The sequence below is a fragment of the Rana temporaria genome, chromosome 2, assembly GCF_905171775.1.
Source record: "Rana temporaria chromosome 2, aRanTem1.1, whole genome shotgun sequence".
In the NCBI taxonomy this organism is placed as follows: Eukaryota; Metazoa; Chordata; class Amphibia; order Anura; family Ranidae; genus Rana; species Rana temporaria.
This window is the reverse complement of record NC_053490.1, coordinates 168,710,037-168,730,668: the sequence shown is the minus strand read 5'-3', so window position 1 is coordinate 168,730,668 and position 20,632 is coordinate 168,710,037. Positions and strand designations below refer to the sequence as shown.

At 44.5% G+C, this 20,632-nt stretch overlaps 1 protein-coding gene across 4 annotated transcripts in view; it reads left to right on the top strand.

The window, feature by feature from the left end:
* TBC1D4 (TBC1 domain family member 4) overlaps positions 1–20,632 on the top strand; it is a 198,951-nt gene that overhangs the window by 112,099 nt on the left and 66,220 nt on the right. For all 4 annotated transcript variants that reach the window (XM_040341378.1, XM_040341377.1, XM_040341376.1 and 1 more), the window contains exons 4-7: positions 1,017–1,121; positions 10,257–10,389; positions 15,851–15,942; positions 16,574–16,684. In XM_040341378.1, the coding sequence (XP_040197312.1) occupies positions 1,017–1,121; positions 10,257–10,389; positions 15,851–15,942; positions 16,574–16,684 (441 nt within the window). The remainder of the gene's footprint in view (positions 1–1,016; positions 1,122–10,256; positions 10,390–15,850; positions 15,943–16,573; positions 16,685–20,632) is intronic.

The window sequence follows — 20,632 nt, the reverse complement described above, 5'->3', positions numbered from 1 at the left end:
CTACCATCCCATCCAGCATACTTGCGTCAGCTACAGTATGCTTTTTTTTTTCTCGCTGTACTTACCGTTTAATCGTTGATTTTCTTTTCTTCTTCCCGCGGGGAATAGGCATTCCTATGAAGGGGCGTAGATGATTGATGTGCGGCTAAAGCGTGTCACGCTTTCCGAAAATAGCCGGACTAGGACTCGGCTCTTCACGGCGCTATACGGCGCCTGCGCACAGACTAGGAGCTGACTGCGCAGGCGCCGTATATAGCCGAGTCCTAGGTCGGCTATTTTTGGAAAGCGTGACGCTCCTTAGCCGCACGTCAATCATCTACGCCCCTTCATAGGAACGCCTATTCCCCACGGGAAGAAGAAAAGAAAATGAACGATTAAACGGTAAGTACAGCAAAAAAAAAGAAGCATACTGTAGCTGACGCAAGTATGCTGGATGGGATGGTATATAATTTTGTTAGGGTGAACCTCCGCTTTAATACCCTGAATGAATGTTTTAGTACCTATTTTTCAGTGTGTTGCAGGTTATCAATGCTAAAATCAAATCTGCTTACATATCCCAATGGCTTGCATAGGAGGACTAAAATGACCCTTCTCCATAAGGCCTGGTTCACACCTATGCATTTTTTTTGCGTGTTTTCAGTTTTGCAGAGACACACTACAGTCCATTTAACATGGTTTTATATGGGTCACATTCACATCCTATGCATTTTATGGAAAGGGCCAGGGACTTTTTCCCTGGTTTTTGGTTCCATAGACTTCAATGGATCAAAAGCGTGTATTGAAAAATGCCAAATGCACCTGGAATATTCAAACTGCAACCTGCATAGGTGTGAACCAGGCCTAAATACTCTACACATGTAATGCATGGACAAGCTTTTATATTATAGCTGTGTAAAGAAAAAGAGTTGCGTGAAAGCATCTACTTTTGGTTTCTCTACATTTTGACGTATTATCTGCTAAAAAATATGTTTCATTTGTTGATTAATGCAGTTTTTTTGTGTACTTTTGTTTGACAGGGTATTCAACATATTGATCACTTTGGTATTGTCTGTCGTGAATGTGTGGAACCGGGAATAAGCCAGTATATTTGTTACGTCTTCCAGTGTGCCACTGAAGCATTGGTGAGTGGTACCATTAACTTGCTGTGTGGGAGAAGGGATCTGTCTATGTGTAAGATAATAAAAATTCCAAAGCTGGCCATACACGGCTTATATGTTTTCATTCAGCCAGCCGAACAATAAAAAACTGAACCTATTTTCCTATCCATACATTTGAGGTATAATGGGGAAATCTGTGTCTTTTGTAATCTTCCAGTGGGACTTCTCTGCTGTCAGAATACACTGATCAGTGCTGAAGTCCATTGACTGCATGTGCTCATTGAATGCTGGTTTTCAAGCAGGTCCGTCTTGACAGGAGTTGGCTTCTGTTGAACAGAGAGGGCTACACATGAATTGAAATTCGTACGGTTCCTGCTGAACTGGCTGAATTTCGATCCATGTATGTAGGGATGTCCCGATATCGATACTAGTATCGGTACTGATACCGAGCGGGAAATGCTCCGATGCTTTACCCGATACCTAGGCAGTCAGGGGTGATCGGTGCGGCGGGGGAGTTGCAAGCACTGATCTGCCCCCTTTTCAGCTGCTTTAGTTAAAGTTATACAGCGTGATCAGTGCTTTTAACTCCCCCCAAAGCCGCAGCGATCACCACTGACTGTCCCTGTATCCTCTTCTGTGCTGCTCTCCCCCTCCTGGTTTGTGTCCCCCTCCGTGCTCTGTGTCCCCTTCCGTGCTCTGTGTCCCCCTCTGTGCTATGTGTCCCCCTCCCGGGTTTTTGGGTCCTTGTCCCCCTCCTTGCTGTGTGTCCCCCTCTGTGCTGCTCTCCCCCTCCGTGCTGCTGTCCGTCCTCCGTGTCCCCCTCCTGCTGCTCTCCCCCTCCGTGCTCCGTGTCCCCCTCCGCGCTCCGTGTCCCCCTTAATGTCCTCCTCCACCCACTCAATCTGTCAGGATGGAGAGTGGAGGTAGGAGCCTCTAAATCCGGCTCCTACCTTTTCTGAGTGAACAGAGTTGGTGATCACTGACTCTGTCCATTCACATAACTGAGCATCGTAACCTGTGTTTACGATGCTTAATTTTATGAAAGGAGAGGAGCTTCTCTCCATTTATTTTAGCTGAGGCTGCAGAGAAAGGGACTGGAGAATCTGTGTCCTTAGTCCCTTTCTCTGTCTCAAAGGGGAGATGTCAGGAGTCTGTTAAGACCCCTGATATCTCACCAAAGACCCCCAACAGGGCTAATAAAAAAAGAAAAAGAAATTGCAATAAAAAATAATAATTTTAAAAAATAATAAAATTGTAAATAAAAATACAGACTTACATAATCCACTCCACCCCCCCAAAAAAAAAATGAAGAAAGCACTGTAAAAAAAAAAAAAAATTGTAAAAAAAAAAAATACTGACACGTGCCACTGTCACATGACATAAAAAAGAAATATCGGTATCGGCGAGTACTTGAAAAAAAGTATCGGTGCTTGTACTCGGCCTCAAAAAAGTGGTATTGTGACAACCCTACTGTACATGTATGGCTAGCTTACGTTTACAGAAGCTGCTAAAGCAGTCGTATCATGAGCCTTTTTGAAGCTCCACAAATACCCATCGAAATTGCATGCATTGCAGCGCACAGTGTTGTTCACCTGGTCATGATGCATCAAAATTGACCAAACATGTGGTGTTTGCCAGGTTTACCGCTACCCAAACACTTCAATGGATGTAGGTAAAAGTGGTGTAACCTAGGCTTACAACCACTTTAAAGTGCAATGCATAGTACGTACATACATGTAATACATATGTCAATAATGGTGTCATGGCATGATCATGATATATCATTCCAATGGCCATGCTGGTTGAAACATGTATTATAGGTCCTGGTAGCTTTTAGGGCTTAGGCTCTTTAAATTGACACAGTGGGCCAAATCCTCAGCCAGGCGGCGTAACTTAACTTTCAGCAGTTAAGTTACACTGACTTAAAGTTTCTACCTAAGTGCCTGATCCACAAAGCACTTACCTAGAAATTTCAGGCCGTGTAACTTAAGTGCCGCCGTCGCAAGGCGGTCCTCCTCTCTGGGGGGCGTGTAAAATTTAAATGAGGCGCGCTCCCGCGCCGGCCGTCCTGCGCATGCGTGTGACGTAATTTTCCCGACGTGCATAGCGCGCGAACGTAATTGACGCCGGGCTTTGTGGATTGCGACGGGACACTAAAGTTGCGACGGGTGAAAAAAAATATACGCGCCGGTAAAACAAATAATTATAAAAAAAAATTACAGCGTCGCTCAGCATGCATTCCTGAGAGGGAGAACTCCATGCCAATTTTCAAAGAAAAAACCGGCATGGGTCCCCCCCCCAGGAGCATACCAGGCCCTTAGGTCTGGTATGGGTTGTAAGGAGACCCCCCCACGCCGAGAATTCGACGTAGGGGGTCCCCCTACAATCCATACCAGACCCGTATCCAAAGCACGCTACCCGGCCGGTCAGGAAGGGAGTGGGGACGAGCGAGCGCCCCCCCCCCCTCCTGAGCCGTGCCAGGCCGCATGCCCTCAACATGGGGGGGTTGGGTGCTCTGGGGCAGGGGGGCGCACTGCGGGCCCCCCCCACCCCAGAGCACCCTGTCCCCATGTTGATGAGGACAGGACCTCTTCCCGACAACCCTTGCCGTTGGTTGTCGGGGTCTGCGGGCGGGGGCTTATCGGAATCTGGGAGTCCCCTCAAATAAGGGGGCCCCCAGATACCGGCCCCCCACCCTAAGTGAATGGATATGGGGTACATCGTACCTCTACCCATTCACCTGTAGGCAAAAAGTAAAAGTTAGTAAACACACAACACAAGGGTTTTTAAAATAATTTATTATTCTGCTCCGGAGGCCCCCCCTGTCTTCTTTATTAGCTCTATTACCAGGGGGGGCTTCTTCTTCCACTCTCCGGGGGTCTTCTCCGCTCTCCGGGGGGGGGTTTCTTCTTCCGCTCTCCGGGGGGGGGCTTCTCCGCTCTCCGGGGGTCTTCTTCTATCTTCGCAGCTCTCCGCTGTTGACTTGGCGAACCCCGGTTCTTCTGTAGATGTCCGGTGCCTTCTTCTTCAGCGCTGGCTGCCTGCTATCTTTGTGTGTTAGCTCAATTTCTAACAGGCAGCCGGCGCGGTCTTCTGTGACGTCAGGTTCTTCTTTTCTGTTCTTCTCCCCTCTTCCGATGTTGACTCGTCGCATCTTGTCACTGTAATGATGGAAGCGCGCCTTGCATCCCATTTATATAGGCATCACCGTCCCATCATGCTCCGGTAGGTACCCACGTGGTGGGTGCACGTGGGTAGGCACCCACCACGTGGGTACCTGCCGGAGCATGATGGGACGGTGATGCCTATATAAATAGGATGCAAGGCGGGCTTCCATCATTACAGTGACAAGATGCGACGAGTCAACATCGGAAGAGGGGAGAAGAACAGAAGAGAAGAACCTGACGTCACAGAAGACCGCGATGGCTGCCTGCTCGTAATTGAGCTAACACACAAAGATAGCAGGCAGCCAGCGCTGAAGAAGAAGGCACCGGACATCTGCAGAAGAACCGGGGTTCGCCGAGTCAACAGCGGAGAGCGGCGAAGATAGAAGAAGCCCCCCCCGGAGAGCGGAAGAAGAAACCCCCCCCGGAGAGCAGAGAAGACCCCCGGAGAGTGGAAGAAGAAGCCCCCCCTGGTAATAGAGCTAATAAAGAAGACAGGGGGGGCCTCCAGAGCAGAATAATAAATTATTTTAAAAACCCTTGTGTTGTGTGTTTAATAACTTTTACTTTTTGCCTACAGGTGAATGGGTAGAGGTACGATGTACCCCATATCCATTCACTTAGGGTGGGGGGCCGGTATCTGGGGGGCCCCCTTATTTGAGGGGACTCCCAGATTCCGATAAGCCCCCGCCCGCAGACCCCGACAACCAACGGCAAGGGTTGTCGGGAAGAGGTCCTGTCCTCATCAACATGGGGACAGGGTGCTCTGGGGTGGGGGGGCCCGCAGTGCGCCCCCCTGCCCCAGAGCACCCAACCCCCCCATGTTGAGGGCATGCGGCCTGGCACGGCTCAGGAGGGGGGGGGGGGCGCTCGCTCGTCCCCACTCCCATTCCTGACCGGCCGGGTAGCGTGCTTTGGATACGGGTCTGGTATGGATTGTAGGGGGACCCCCTACGTCGATTTTTCGGCGGAGGGGGGGTCACCTTACAACCCATAACAGACCTAAGGGCCTGGTATGCTCCTGGGGGGGAACCCATGCCGGTTTTGATTTCGACTCGAAATGCCCCCAGTGGCGGATGCGGTACTGCATCCTAAGATCCGGCAGTGTAAGTCCCTTACAGATGTCGGATCTTCTGCCTAACTTTGGAAAACTGCTTCTGAGGATCAGTTCCAAAGTTAGAACCAGAGATACGACGGCTTACGCCGGAGTATCTCTTTTGTGGATTTGGCCCAGTATTTCTACTGCGCCATACAGATACACATGAAGCAAATGATTCATTTTGACAGACATCATGTGTGTTTATGTGTGAAGAGAACACAATCCAATCTTATGTGACAGGAGCAGAAACAGTTGCTGGCTCTGCTCAGTGAATCTGGCAAAACTCCTTTACCCACTGAATAGATAGAGCTCTACAATTTACATCAAGTGTTAGTTGAATGCTAAACAATTAAAGATAGATTATGGGGGCATATTTATAAAGTAGTAAATATGACTTTCACCAAGTATTCACTAGTAGTGAATCAATTGCTGCCATTTAAAAGACATGCACCAGGAAGACTCATCTACAGTGAATGTTTGTTAAATGTCCAATTCATTGCTTTATATACTCTTAAGTGTTTTACCTGACCTAATATTCTGATTAATTGTGTTGCTCCATACACCTCTGCCACACTGCCTAGCCACAACAGTCAAACACTATTTGGTCTTTTGGCTCAATAGGTTTCTGTTTGCATTTACAGTGTATTTCTCTGTTCTGGTTTAATGGGAAAATATTTCTGTACTTTCTCACTTTAAATGGAATAAGTCTATTGATAACAGGCCTAATCTTCCATAATGACATATTGCTACATCATTGTTAGCTCCTGTTGAACAAATCCTGGATCAACTATGATCAGTTTATGACTTGTTATTCTCAATTATATGTCACATTATTGGGAGCCAATGAAATAAATCCATGATGCCCAAAAGGGTAGTGTGAAATAAAAAAAAAGTTAGTTAGCATTGTCAGTGTGGTGTGCGTTTGTATTCAGCCCCCTTTACTCTGATAACCCTAACTATAATCTAGTGGAACCAATTGCCTTCAGAAGTCACCGTTTTTAGTAAATAGAGTATTAGTAAATAGAATCTCAGTGTAAATACAGTCCTCAGAGATTTGTTAGAGAACCTTAGGCCGCGTACACACGGTCGATCCATCCGATGAGAATGGTCCGACGGACCGTTTTCATCGGTTCACCGCTGAAGCAGACTGATGGTCTGATGTACGTACACACCATCGTTCCAAAAACCGATCGAGTCAGAACGCGGTGACGTAAAACACACGACGTGCTGAAAAAAGGAAGTTCAATGCTTCCAAGCATGCGTCGACTTGATTCTGAGCATGCGCAGGTTTTGAACCGATTCTTTTGTGTACTAACCATCGGTTTGGACCTATCGGTCAGCGGTCCATTGGTTCGATTTTAAAGCAAGTTCTCTAACTTTTGTCCGATGGACAAAAGACCGATGGGGCGTACACACGGACGGTTTAGACTGATGAAACCGAACTTCGGTCCGTTTTAATCGGTTTGGACCGATGGTGTGTACAGATTAGGTTATAAAAAAATATCCCAAGCTTTAAACATCTCGCGGAGCACTTTTCAATCCATCATCTGAAAATGGAAATTATGGCACAACTACAAACCTACCAAGACATGGCCGTCCACCTAAACTAACAGGCTGGGCAAGGAGAGCATTAATCAGAGAAGCAGCCAAGAGGCCCATGGTAATTCTGGAGGAACTGCAAAGATCCACAACTCAGGTGGGAGAATCTGTCCACATGACAACTATTAGTTGTGTACTCTACAAATCTGGCCTTTATAGCCATTGTTGAAAGAAAGCCATAAGGTGAACACTGCAAACGTGGAAGCAGGTGCTCTGGTCAGATGAGACCAAAATTTAACTTGTTGGCCTAAAAGTAAAACGCTATATGTGGTGGAAAACTAACACTGCACATCACCCTGAACACACCATCCCCACCATTTAACATGGTGGGGGTGGTGTAACATGGTGGTGGCAGTATCATGTTGTGGGGATGCTTTTCGTCAGCAGGGACAGGGAAGCTGGTCAACGTTGATGGGAAGAGGGATGGAACCAAATACAGGGCAATCTTAGAAGAAAACCTGTCAGAGTCTGCAAAAGATTTGAGACTGGGACGGAGATTCACCTTCCAGCAGGACAACGACCCTAAACATACAGCCAGAGCTACAATGGAATGGTTTAGATCAAAACATATTCATGTGTTAGAATAGCCCAGTCAAGGTCCAGACCTAAATCCAATTGTGGCATCTGTGGCAAGACTTAAAAATTGCTGTTCCATCCAATTTTGCAAGGAAGAATGGGCAAAAATATCACTCTCTAGATGTGCAAAGCCGGTAGAGACATCCCCAAAAAGACTTGCAGCTGTAATTGCAGCAAAAGGTGGTTCTACAAGTATTGACTCAGGGGGGCTGAATACAAATGTACTCCACACTTTTCACATATTTATTTGTAAAACATTTTAAAACCCATTTATAATTTTCCTTCCACTTCACAATTCTGTGCCACTTTGTGTTGGTCTATCACAAAAAAATCCCAATAAAATACATTTACATTTTTGGTTGTAACATGACAAAATGTGAAAAATTTCAAGGGGTGTGAATACTTTGTCAAGGCACTGCAGATTCTATAGAAGATATTAATTGCTGTGGGAATTATTCTTTCTGAAACAAATTGCTTTTCATTGTGTAAATCCCTTGTGTGTCTAAGGACAATATGTCACATAGTAGAAATATATCATGCTGCTCATCTGTGTCGCTCAGTTCAGACCTCTAAGCTGCCATGATTAAATGATTTTCTGTACAAGTGAATGTGGGAGTGATGCCTTTTTCAGCTACTGTTGATTAAAATAATACAATTTTCCTAAATTGAAGGCTTAGCAGAATATAAATGTATTCTTTTCCATATAAGCTTCATTATGACTTCACATTTACAAAATACAATTTGCCAAACATTCTGCATATGATGGAAAATCTGACATAATCCGCGCATATAATAACCTCATAAAGTTTCAAACATCACCAACTATATATAGGTCATCAGTAAGAAGCCTCCATACACAGAAAAGTACTTCACAAGTACAGTATAGGACTATACGCCTCAGGGAATTAGAAAATTCAGGGGGGTAACTAGAACATTCAGGACCCCGGTGCAAGAAACCATGAAGGGCCCCCAACCCAGGGCCCTTGCCACTAATCCAGGCCCATTCCAGGGCCCTTTATTGTGGTCCCACAGCAGGACCCTTTCAACTTTTTTGCAGCGGGACCCCTTCCTGCATGATTGCCTACCTTTCCAAAAAAAGTCAGGTACACTTTTTTTATTTTTTTTTATGTGTTCAGCCAGCCATTGTAGGGGCAGAATGTATCTTAATTTGGGGTGGGCCATTTAAAATGGACGATTTTTTTACAAGACCCATCTAATGCCATACCCCTGTGCACATCTCTACACCCCCCAAAATGCCTCCACACCCCTCAGCTCGCATCTATGCCCTTGCACATCTCTGTACCTTCAAAATAACCTCTGTAACCCTAGCATACTTCTGTGCCCCTTTGCACATTGCTGCACCTTATACACACACTTCTGCCGCTCCCAGCATCCTCCATTACCCCCCCCCCCCCACACACCACTGCACCCCCACACAGCTCTGCACCGCCTCTTAATCGCCCAGTATGCCGCCACAGGCAGACATGTCCTGATGCAGAACAGACATGTACACAGCATGCTGTTCTTTTGGCTTTTGCATGGAAACGGACCACTTGTCCATTTCCATCTGGCTGTCATCCACTCTGATTCGCCAGATGGATGGGGAATGGATCTCCCATCTTTTTTTTATTTTGGGGACAGGATCGGATGGTGGCGGGTGGCAACAGGCACATTTCCACTGACATTCACTGCACCATAGAGGGCTATGGATGGTCTGATCGGGTCTGTCTGAAAAATTGACAGGTGGACCCGATCAGTTCGCCAGTGTGAGAGGGGTCTAACACATCTGTGCTCTGTACCCAATAATGTGCACCTCCAACCCCCAGCATATCTCTGTACCCCCCCTCCCCCACTTTCACCCTATGGTCACTCACCTGAATTTTGATGACAGTCTGTGGTCAGCATCTCCCTCCGCAACTCAGATTACTAATGTTGAAGGTTAGTATGCAGTGGGGGGAGGTGGGAGGGGGCGATCAGCAGCTCTATGGTGCCCACTGGATCTCCATGGGGCTAGTAGTTCTCTTTCCAAGTGTGTACATTGTAGAGGGGAGGGGCCTCTGACCCAAGCATGTATCGGCTTCACTCTTCAGTGTACAAGTGATTCTTTCTGCTTGTACACTCTTACTGATACATACCCAGGTCAGAGGCCCCTCCCCTCTCTACTGTATACAAACGGGAAGAGAACTACTAGCCCCTGGGAGAGATCCCACGGGCACCATAGAGCTGCCGATCGCCCCCAACCACCTCCCCCCACTGCATACTAAACTCACAGCCGGATGCTGGGTCTTGGGCCCCCCACAGCGGCAGACAGCCAGGGCCCAGTCTCAAGTGCGACTGCTGTGACCACGGTAATTCGGACACTGCATCCATCTAATCTTGTATGCTATGATCACATAATGATAGACCATTGTCACCAAAAAAAAAAAGAAAAGAAAGTAATGGAAATTTTAATTGTTTGAGTTGTCTTCTGGATAAGAGGTAAGAGAAAATCTGCCTGTGGAGATACAATACCTACAAAAGGGAAATTCTCCTTGCATTGGAAATGTTTTCTCTGATTTCCTGTTGCATCTCCAGGAGGGACATTTCCCCAGTGGTGCAGACATAAAATAACAGAAGCCCTTCTGTACTCTCTTCCAAACTATAAAATATTTGGGCTATACATACTTTAATAGATTTCTTTTCTTGCATTCTATTCATTGTTTGTCTTTGGTTGCCCATCAGGTGGATGAAATCATGCTGACATTGAAGCAAGCTTTCAGCACTGCTGCTGCCCTCCAAAATGCCAAGACTCAAATCAAGTTATGCGAGGCCTGTCCTATGCATGCTCTGCACAAGCTGTGTGAGCGAATCGAAGGTATGAATTTGAGTTCACGTTTCTTCACTAACGGAAAGGAAAGTCTTTATTTATTTCCAGTTCTAAATCAATTGGATTGCTTTCACATTAAGCCAATGGCTCCCGCTGCTGCCAAAAGCCAATCAGGAGTGTAAGTCCCCGGAAAGGCAAGGCACTCGTGGACGTTGCTGGAACAGGAGGGGGGGATCAGGTAAGTATTAGGGGGGCTGCTGCACATAGAAGATTTGTTTACCTTCCTGCATTGAATGCAGGAAGGTAAAAAACCTTGTGGCTTTACAACTACTTTAAAACAAAGTCCTCCAGTGGTGTGCTGTCACCGCTGACAGGGCTTCCATATTTACCTGGTCTTCCTTCTGGGTTCACAGCCTCCGCCCGTTTTGAATGTCTGAGCTGTGATGATGTCACTCCTGTGCATGTGCACGCGAGCTACGGCTGTGGCACAGAGCTCTGAAGGGATGGCATGCAGTGTGCATGTGCCAGTGACATCACTTGGTGCAGATGTAGTGAATATCTCCTAAATGGTTCACGTTTAGGAGATAGACCTTGTACTTACAGGTAAGCTTTATTATACACTTGCGGTTCAGAAGGTTTTACCCCCTTCATGACCAGGGCATTTTTTGCTATTAAGCACTGTGATGCTTTAACTGGCCATGCAACACTGTACACAATTTTTTTTATCATTTTTTTTTTCACACAGATTAAACTTTCTTTTGAGGGCATTTGATCACCACTTGGTTTTTGTGTTATTTTTTGCAATATAAATTATAAAAAAAAAAAAACTTTTCTACTTTCTGTTATAAAACATTTCCAATTAAATCAAATTTCTTCCTAAAATGTGTTCTGCTTCATGTCTATATGTATATATGTTCATGTGAAAGTTATAGTATCCCGGAAACTGCGGGTGAACTAGCTGTACCGAGGTATTTACAGCATAAAAAAAATAAAAATAGGCATAATTGTATTGTAATGTGTCGGGACATTGTAATACTAGAAAGTAGTTTTAGGGTGAACCCCCGCTTTAATTTAAGCAGCTGCCCCTACCTGATTTATTTCACCTAGGTGAGATAATGATTTGAGAGAGGATGGAAGTAGGAATGGCGCTAGCTTTTAAAGTGCAGTGCTGATGTGGTAAATAGTGTTACAGGCGCCTGTACTTAATAGTGAAAAACGCAGTGACATATAATCAAATACAGGTAAATTGGTGCATTTTAATAAAACCTAATTTTGAAATCCTAGTATGGAAAGTAAAGGAAAATGCTGGTGATATCCAAAATGTGTGTGTAAATAGCAATACGATTAAGTGAAGAATAGATGAATTAAATTGGTTGAGCAGCTGCGATAAAAACGCAGTTCCAAGTGATCCAAAAAAAAAATATATAATAAAATAGTGCACCTAATAAAGTCCTTGTGCTACAAAGGCTAGTGATATCTACTCCAAAGGTGTGAGAAATGACAAAGAAAAAATTAATTAAGTGCCAATAATTATAAATAATTTAAATAAATTAAATCAGGGACACTGACTGGTGTCAGTATGTTACGATTAGGGTTGTCCAGATACCGATACCAGTATCGGTATCGGGACCGATACCGAGTATTTGCGCTAGTACTCGTACTCGCGCAAATACTCCCGATACCAAAATAGAATACTTTTTTTTTTTTTTTTGTGACATCGAACACAAATTGGATGGCACCATTGGATGGCACTGCTAGGTGGCACTGGCATTGATTGAATGGCACTCATAAATGGATGGCACTGATAGGTGGCACTGGCATTGATTGGGTGGCACTGATGAGATGCACTAATAAGCTGCCTCCCTGCACTGATGCACTAATGGGCACTGATCTGCACTGATAGGTGGCACTGGCTAGCTGCACTTTTGGACACTGGCAACGATGAGCTGCACTGACAGTGATCACTCCTTCAATGATATGTAGTTTTCCAGAACCGTATGCTAAAAAACAGCCCCACACCATGATGTACCAGTTCTTCATAAATCTAAAGAAAATATCTTTGGTCTGTATTGTGGTTTGAAAACGGTCACATGACATTAAAAAAAAGTATCGGTATTCGGTATCGGCGACTACTTGAAAAAAAGTATCGGTACTTGTACTCGGTCCTAAAAAAGTGGTATCGGGACAACCCTAGTTACGATAAGATAAAAAACGAAAAAGAGAATAATTTTTTTTTATATTTAACCACTTGCCGCCCGCCCTATTACAAATTGACAGCGGCAAAGTGGTTTCAATATCCTGACTGGACGTTGCGGCGCTCGTTGTTGCAGGGTGTCAGTCTGACACCCCGCAACACCGATCTAGGTAAAGAGTCTCTGGCGGAGACTCTTTACCACGTGATCAGCCATGTCAAATCACGGCTGATCACGATGTAAACAAGAGGAGCCGGTTATCGGCTTTTCCTCACTCGCGTCTGTCAGACGCGAGTAGAGGAGAGCCGATCGGCTGCTCCTCTGACAGGGGGGGGGTTTGTGCTGATCGATTATCAGCACAGCCCCCCCGAGGATGCCCACACTAGACCACCAGGGATGCCACCAGACCACCAGGGATACCCACCACCAGGTATGCCACCCTAGACCACCAGGGATGCCAATCAGTGCCCACAATGGATGCCAATCAGTGCCTACAATGGGCATCACTGATTGGCAGGCATTGTTTGGCACTGATTGGCATCCATATGTAAAATATAATACAGTACATCCGTGCCACCTATCAGTGCCCATCCATGCCCATCCATGCCACCTATCTGTGTCCATCCGTGCCACCTATCTGTGTCTATCTGTGCCACCTATCTGTGCCCATCCATGCCGCCTATCTGTGCCCATCCGTGCCGCCTATCTGTGCCCATCCGTGCCGCCTATCTGTGCCCATCCGTGCCGCCTATCTGTGCCCATCCGTGCCGCCTATCTGTGCCCATCCTTGCCGCCTATCTGTGCCCATCCTTGCTGCCTATCAGTGCCCATCCTTGCCACCTCTCAGTGCCCATCTGTGCCGCCTATTAGTGCCCCCTCAGTGCTGCATATTAGTGCCCCATCAGTGCCCATCAATTCCACCTCATCAGTGCCACCTTATCGGTGCCCATCAGTGTCGCCTAATCAGTGCCCGTCAGTGCAGCCCCATCAGTGAAGGAGAAAACGTACTTATTTACAAAGTTTTGTAACGGAAACAAAAAAAAAAGCATTTGTTTTTCAAAATGTTTTTTTTTTTTTGCAGAAAATAAAAATTCCAGAGGTGATCAAATACCATCAAAAGAAAGCTCTATTTGTGGGAACAAAATGATACAAATTTAGTTTGGGTACAGTGTTGCATGACCGGGCAATTGTCATTCAAAGTGCAACAGCGCTGAAAGCTGAAAATTGATCTGGGCGGGAAGGTGTATAAGTGCCCTGTATGGAAGTGGTTAATTAAAAATAAAAAAAAATACTTTTGTTTTTACTTATTTTCATCAGTGTCACCATAGTACTACTACTGGGGGGTTGATCAGGGATTATTTTTAACTATTTGATTGCGGATACATGGAAGATTATTGTTCCAGTAATACTTTGAACTATCATGAATGAGTTTCATTCATGACAGCTGTGGTTTATAGTGATCTGTGTTTGGCTATAACTAATCAACATGGTACATGGTGCTGTGATTGGCCCAGGTACCGTGTGATAGCTGTGGGCCAATCACAGCTCACTAATATTGGAAGCAGAGCTGTTATGAATGAGATTCATTCATTATGATCATATAAACACATAGCGATCACATGAACCCTGGGCCACTCAATGTGGTCTGGTACCATGAGACGCAATCCGCTGTGGAGACAGTGGCGTTGGGGGGTGGGGTTGAGGGGGTGGGGGACCCGGTGCCGTCCTTAGTCCAAGCAAGCACAATGACGTACATGTACATAATTGTGCCTGCATGTGCCACCCTGTCGCAGTATATGTACTGTGGCAGGTCAGCTAATGGTTATAAGATTACATGTAGGTACAAGTCGGCAAGTGGACTTACTACTGTGGGTAAGGTAGCCATCTTTAAAGTGTATGTCTAGAAACATGCAATCAACATGTAACTTGCCATATTTATCGCTCCTTTATATTAATTGCCTATAATTCCTCTAATGCCTTGCAAATGCACTCTGGAATCTTTGTTGGTTATTTTCATACGGGTTACACTGTGTATTCTGTAAAACTTCAAACTTTAATAAAAACTTTTTGAAAGTTAATTTTTTTTACTGACGTTTGAACTTGCGTGTTTTCTAGGAGAAAAGTTCCTGCTTAATGATGAGTAATGTACTTGTATATAGATGCGTTTTAAATGTGTAAAGACGCATATGCGTAAATAATGATAATGTATTTTGTGTTTTATTCATTGACGGACACAGCTACTCTTCTCTTGATATTCATAACAAATAGGGTTTTATAGTGCCACCTACCAGGAGTAGGACAGTTGGCAGAAAGAAAATCGGTGCCTCCTATGGGCAGTTCTCTCTTGCATAAAATCCCCTCACTGCATAGGTCACCAATTCTTTCTGCCTAGTGTTCAGGAGTATGGACCTATTTCCCTGCTGAGACTCGTGCTCTCACTGATTCCTCTTTCTTTTTATCCTTTTTTCCAACATCAGGCATCTGTGTCTTAATTTTGCAAAATAGAGACCTGGTTATCTGTGTACACTTTCACAAAGTTTTGGCATCCTTCAATGCCAGTTTTGGCCGCATAGTTTTCATGCTTCTTCTTGTGGTTTTCAGGGGCCCCTTGGGTGGTTCGGGGGTTGGTGTGTTTGCCCACCCCTCATTTTTGGCACTGCTTTGAGATGTCCCTATCTATTATAACTATCAAGAGAAGAGCAGCTGTGTCCTTTAATAAACGAACAAGAAAAAAGATTTACTCACCGTAAAATCCCTTTCCCAGAATTCATTGACTGACACAGCACCCACCCCTCTGTTGGAGTTTTTATTTCTGACACTGCTTCATTACCAACTGGGAGAGGAGGTTTTATGCAAGAGCGGAGTGCCCATAGGAAGTGCTGAGTTGTTTTCCTGCCTACTGTCCTACCCCTGGTAGGTGGCACTATAAAACCCTGTCTGTTATGAATATCAAGAAAAGAGCAGCTGTGTCCGTCAATGAACTTAGAAATTACGTGATTTTACTGTGAGCAGAAAAAGGCAATTTATCCCTTTTTATTTAGACTTATTTTTTGCTCTTACAAATGCATATACATGCGTTTATACAAGTAATCGCATAGAGAGCATGTTCTTAGATGCAATTTTTTGGATTCTGTGTTACAGATCTAAAAGCAGCTCTTGTTTACGCACATGTTTGAATTGAAAACAATTTGGCTGCTTTCAGATCCATAATTAAAAAACTATTGTTTATGCGTTTTTTTAATGGCTGCGTGAATGAGACATTCTTATTGTAGAAATTATTCATCTATTTCTCTTTACTATCGTTACTGATCGTTTAGGGCTGTATCCTCCAAGAGCCAAACTGGTAATACAGAGACAACTGTCTTTGCTGTCAGACAACGAACAAGCTGACATTTTTGAACGTGTCCAGGTATTTGTTTGTTTTTGTTCAAACGCCTGTTTATGACTCAAGTGTGATAGCTCAAGTACTGATTGCAACTCTTAGGCCATGAAACCGTTAATGTATTAATGAGCACCTCTAAGGCTTTGATTGCTTATTAACACACACAAAGATTTTCCAAGATCTTGAAAAATTCCAAAGTGACGTGCAACATTTCTTCTGAAAAAAAAATCACAAATGGGAAAAAATGCTAAGAACATGTCTATCAAAGTTTTTGTAGCTGGTTAAGAAACCTTTTTCTTACTTATGCTGCATTACGTTTTCGGTATCTTAGAGTTTTAGATTGATCTTTTGGAAATCTACGGGTTACCTGGTATTAAATAGTTTTACAAGGAATTTTATGGTGCAAACAACAATAAGCTACTAATTGAATTGGTTAATCTTTAATTTCTTACTGGCTTTTCATAGTGCTGGCCCTAGTTCAAAATAAATTCATAACCCTTGTTATTCAGTCTAAAAAAATGTTAACCCTGTAGATTGTGTTTATTAATGGCCACTGAAAGGAACTGTTTTGAAATGTTTACATGCTTTCTTATGTATGTACAGAATACACATAAGCATGTTTGGCATATAACTATGTTTCTGTTCCCATCCATTTCAGAAAATGAAAGCTACAAGCGACCAGGAGGAGAATGAACTTGTCATACTTCATCTAAGACAGTTATGTGAGACCAAGCAGAAAACCCATGTTCATATTGGCGAGATGCAGTCGGTAAATCATGTATTCAGGATGAATAATGCAGCTTTTATTTGTATGATCTTGCTGAAGTTCATGGTATTGATGTTGACTAGTAAGATATGCTAAACGATAAGTAGTCAATGGAGCTTGGGGCAAGACTGATGGGAAGCTAGATTATTATCTGAAATCCTTTTATTGTATCAAAGTGGTAAATAACATGATTTCAGTTTATATATGCACAAACTCATGTCTTCTAGCATTGCTAATATTTTTGGGTAGTCCATTTTTTTGGACCTAAAGGGGCAGCTATTGGCTAATTTGGCAAGGGTTTCCTAAATAGTATGGCCCTGGCTTAAAGCGGTTGTAAAGGCTGAAAGTTTCATGAAGGTAAAAAAACCTCTGTGTGTGCTGAGTCCCTCATAATTACCTGAGCCCCCTCTCGATCCAGCAGTGTGCATAGGACCCACAGCTGTCCTGGGCCTCTCTCCCTTCATTGGCTGAGACGGCAGTGGCAACCATTGGAACCCACTGCTATTCATCAAAGCCAGTGAGGAGGCGGGGGGGGACACATAGAGAAGGGCTCGGCTTGCTATTGGGGGCACTAGTCAAGAGGGAGGAGCCATAAGCACTGACGGGGGACCCGAAAAGAAGAGGATTGGGGCTGATCTGTGCTAAACCAGAGCAGGTAAATATGACTTGTTATTTAACCACTTCCCGCCCGCCCACTGTCAAATGATGGTGGAGCGGTGCTCTTCTTGTTTTGGGACGAAGTTATATGAGGGTGCCCCAGAATGCCCACTCTCGCATGCCTGTGGGGGTGTGCAGCTCGGCGATCATGACCACACTTTGTTCCTAGGACACAGCGCGACCCACGATCTCGGTAAAGAGCCAATGACGCAGGTCTTTAGCCATGTGATCGGCTGTGTCCAATCACATGTAAATGTGGAAGTGTTGTTTATCGTCTCTCCTCGCCTCGCACTGACAGTGTGTGGCGAAGAGAGCCAATAGCGGCATCTCCTCGCAGAGGAGACCAGGACAGGTAATTTAGGGCACTGATCATCAGTGCCCCGATTACAGCAAAGCCCCAGCAGTTGCCCATCAGTGACCCTCAATCCATGCCCATTAGTGATGCCAGTTAGTGCGTGCCCATCAGTGCCCACTAATCAGTGCAGCCTATCTGTGCCACCTCATTAGTGCACATCATTGATGGAGAAAAATTACTTATTTACAACATTTGCTGACAGAAGCTAAGAAACCCCCCCCCCAAAAAAAAATTTATGTTTTTATTTTTAGTAAAAAAAAAAAAAACAGCAGTGATAAAATACCACCAAAAGAAAGCTCTATTCCTGTGAAAAAATATCTAAAAGTTTAATTTGGGTACAGTGTTGCATGACTGCGAAATTGACATTCAAAGTATGAGAGTGCTGAAAGCTGAAGATTTGCCTGGGCAGGAAAGGGGTGAAAGGCATGTGGTTAAAAGAACATATATATATCACTTTAAGAAAGTGAAACTTTAGTCAGAAATCAAACTCCTGCTGGATTGCTTTAGGCCAATCTGATGACCGCCTAAAGAGTTACTGCTGCTCAGGGACCCTGGGCTTTGGCAAATGGCAAATTCCAGCAAGAAGAAACAGGAACAATGCTGGGGGCAATTTACAGCACTAATGTAGCATAGCGTAATTGTTAATGTGGAATGTATGGGTCAGATTCACATAGGTGAGCGGCGGCGTAACGTATCGTAGATACGTTACACCGCCGCAATTTTTCATCGCAAGTGCCTGATTCACAGAGCACTTGCAATGAAAACTTACGCCGTCGGCCTCCGGCGCAAGGCGGGCCAATTTAAATGGGCGTGTGCCATTTAAATTAGGCGCGTTCCCGCGCCGGACCTACTGCGCATGCTCAGTTTCGCAATTCCCGTCGTGCTTTGCGCGCCGTGACGTCATTTTTTCGAACGGCGACGCGCGTAGCGTACTTCCGTATTCCCGGACGTGTTACGCAAACGACATTAAATTTTAAATTTCGACACGGGAACGACGGCCATACTTTAAACAGCAATACGTTTGCTGAGTAAAGTTAGGGCAGGTCAAACGACGACTAACTTTGCGACGGCGGCCGCGGTACTGCATCCTAAGATCCGACAGTGTAAAACAATTACACCTGTTGGATCTTATGGATATCTATGCGTAACTGATTCCATGAATCAGTCGCATAGATAGAAACAGAGATACGACGTCGTATCTCTTTGGTGAATCTGGCCCTATGTTCCTTGCTAAAGAACATTATTTTTGTCAAGTTGTTGGGTAAAGTTCCTTTTTAGATAAAGTTTCAGACAGATTTTATGTTCACTTTTATTTAAAGGGACATGGGGCTCAGCAGTAAAACCTGTTGCTAGAAGGAAAGTAAAAATTGTGTTCACGGCAGTTGCCAAATATATTTCAGCAGATTACTCATGGTAACAAGGTCCTGGTTAGTCTACATACAAGTTCATGTTTAAAAAAAAAAAAAATAATGCTAAATGGTGTTTCATGTATAAAATGTTTGTCAGACTTTAAATTGGTCCTATCTTCGTATCCATAATAATAAGATGGCTCTTTGTTGTTACAGGTCTTATAGCTAAAGACATTACACAGTCTATAGACAACCCAAACAGCAGATGATGTGCCATTTGGTGTATCCAGCTGAGATATTTTAGTCTGCTATGAATTTGATACACACATCATGAGCAGCCATGACTAATACATTATACCCCAGTGACCAGCTCTGATCTCTACTGGCATATTAGTAATGTTCCTTTGACGACGCTTTCATGTAAATGAAAAATAAATCTCTATATCCTTCTGGTACATAGCAGTGACAGGGGATTTTTTGTTTCTGATGTGGCAAATGATATGCCTTCATGATAGTGTAGATGTGTCTGGTTTGTATGCTAAATGTTTCCCATTTCTGGGTTGAAGCTTTAATAAATTAGCCTGAAAATGTGCCTATGGCTGCACAGCCTGGATGTTATCACACTTCACTAGAGCTAAGCTCCAGATCAGTGAGGAAGAAGGGTCAGTACTGGCTCTGAGTGTGCATCTGTTCTAAGATGCATTAAGTGTTTTTAACTTGTTCGCCGTTAGATCACATCAAATTAGGTTCTTGGTCTTGCTCCTGGCGTAGATATAGGAACTAATCTGCATCTATGTACCTTGGAGGGGAAGACTTATAATCATAAATGAAAGCTATTCAGCAGTCTAAAACTTGATGTAAATGGTCAGAATACAGAAATAGAAGCAATTGGAATCATTGGTATGCTGTTTTCATTGACATTTACTTGTCGTTGCTTACAAAAAGTTGCCATAGGAAGTTTGTGAGTTTAAAGATCTTCACCCTATAAACAAAAATGGAAATGTCAGCAGCTATAAATACTGTGAAAACACACGCATACCTGTCCCAGGATCCAGCGATGTCCTCACCTGACCCAGCTCTTTGACGGTTGTCGGGTCTAGGAGCTGGCATCTTAACTGTGGGCAGCTGGCTGTGACTGCTTGCAACTCTACAGCCAGCTGCCTGCCGTGCATGGCTGAGCTTGTGCTTCACCCCTGGAATGGTCCTGCTGTCTCTTGGGACTTGTGATGTGTCCCAAGAGACTTCGGGGAGAGCTGGGGGGGGGGGGGGACTTCCGCTCCGACCGCTTAGGTGATCAGAGCAGAAGGGGGAGTGGGTACCTGTCAAAATCAGGTAATCTCTTAACCCCCCCAAGAAGACATTACAAATATGGGAGAGGAGGAAAAGCGGAACTTCCCCTTTTGGGTAAAGTTCCGCTTTAACTAGTATTTTGCCACTTTAGGCATTATTTCTGAAGCTGCATATTAGTTACACCAGCCTTCACAGCAAACTTGGTGCACTGATTTGGCTAAATGTTGGTTTTGCCCGGGTTGCTGCTAGTTATTTTTGCTCACTGTACAGCGGGGATTCTGACCTTTTGCCTTTCCTGGT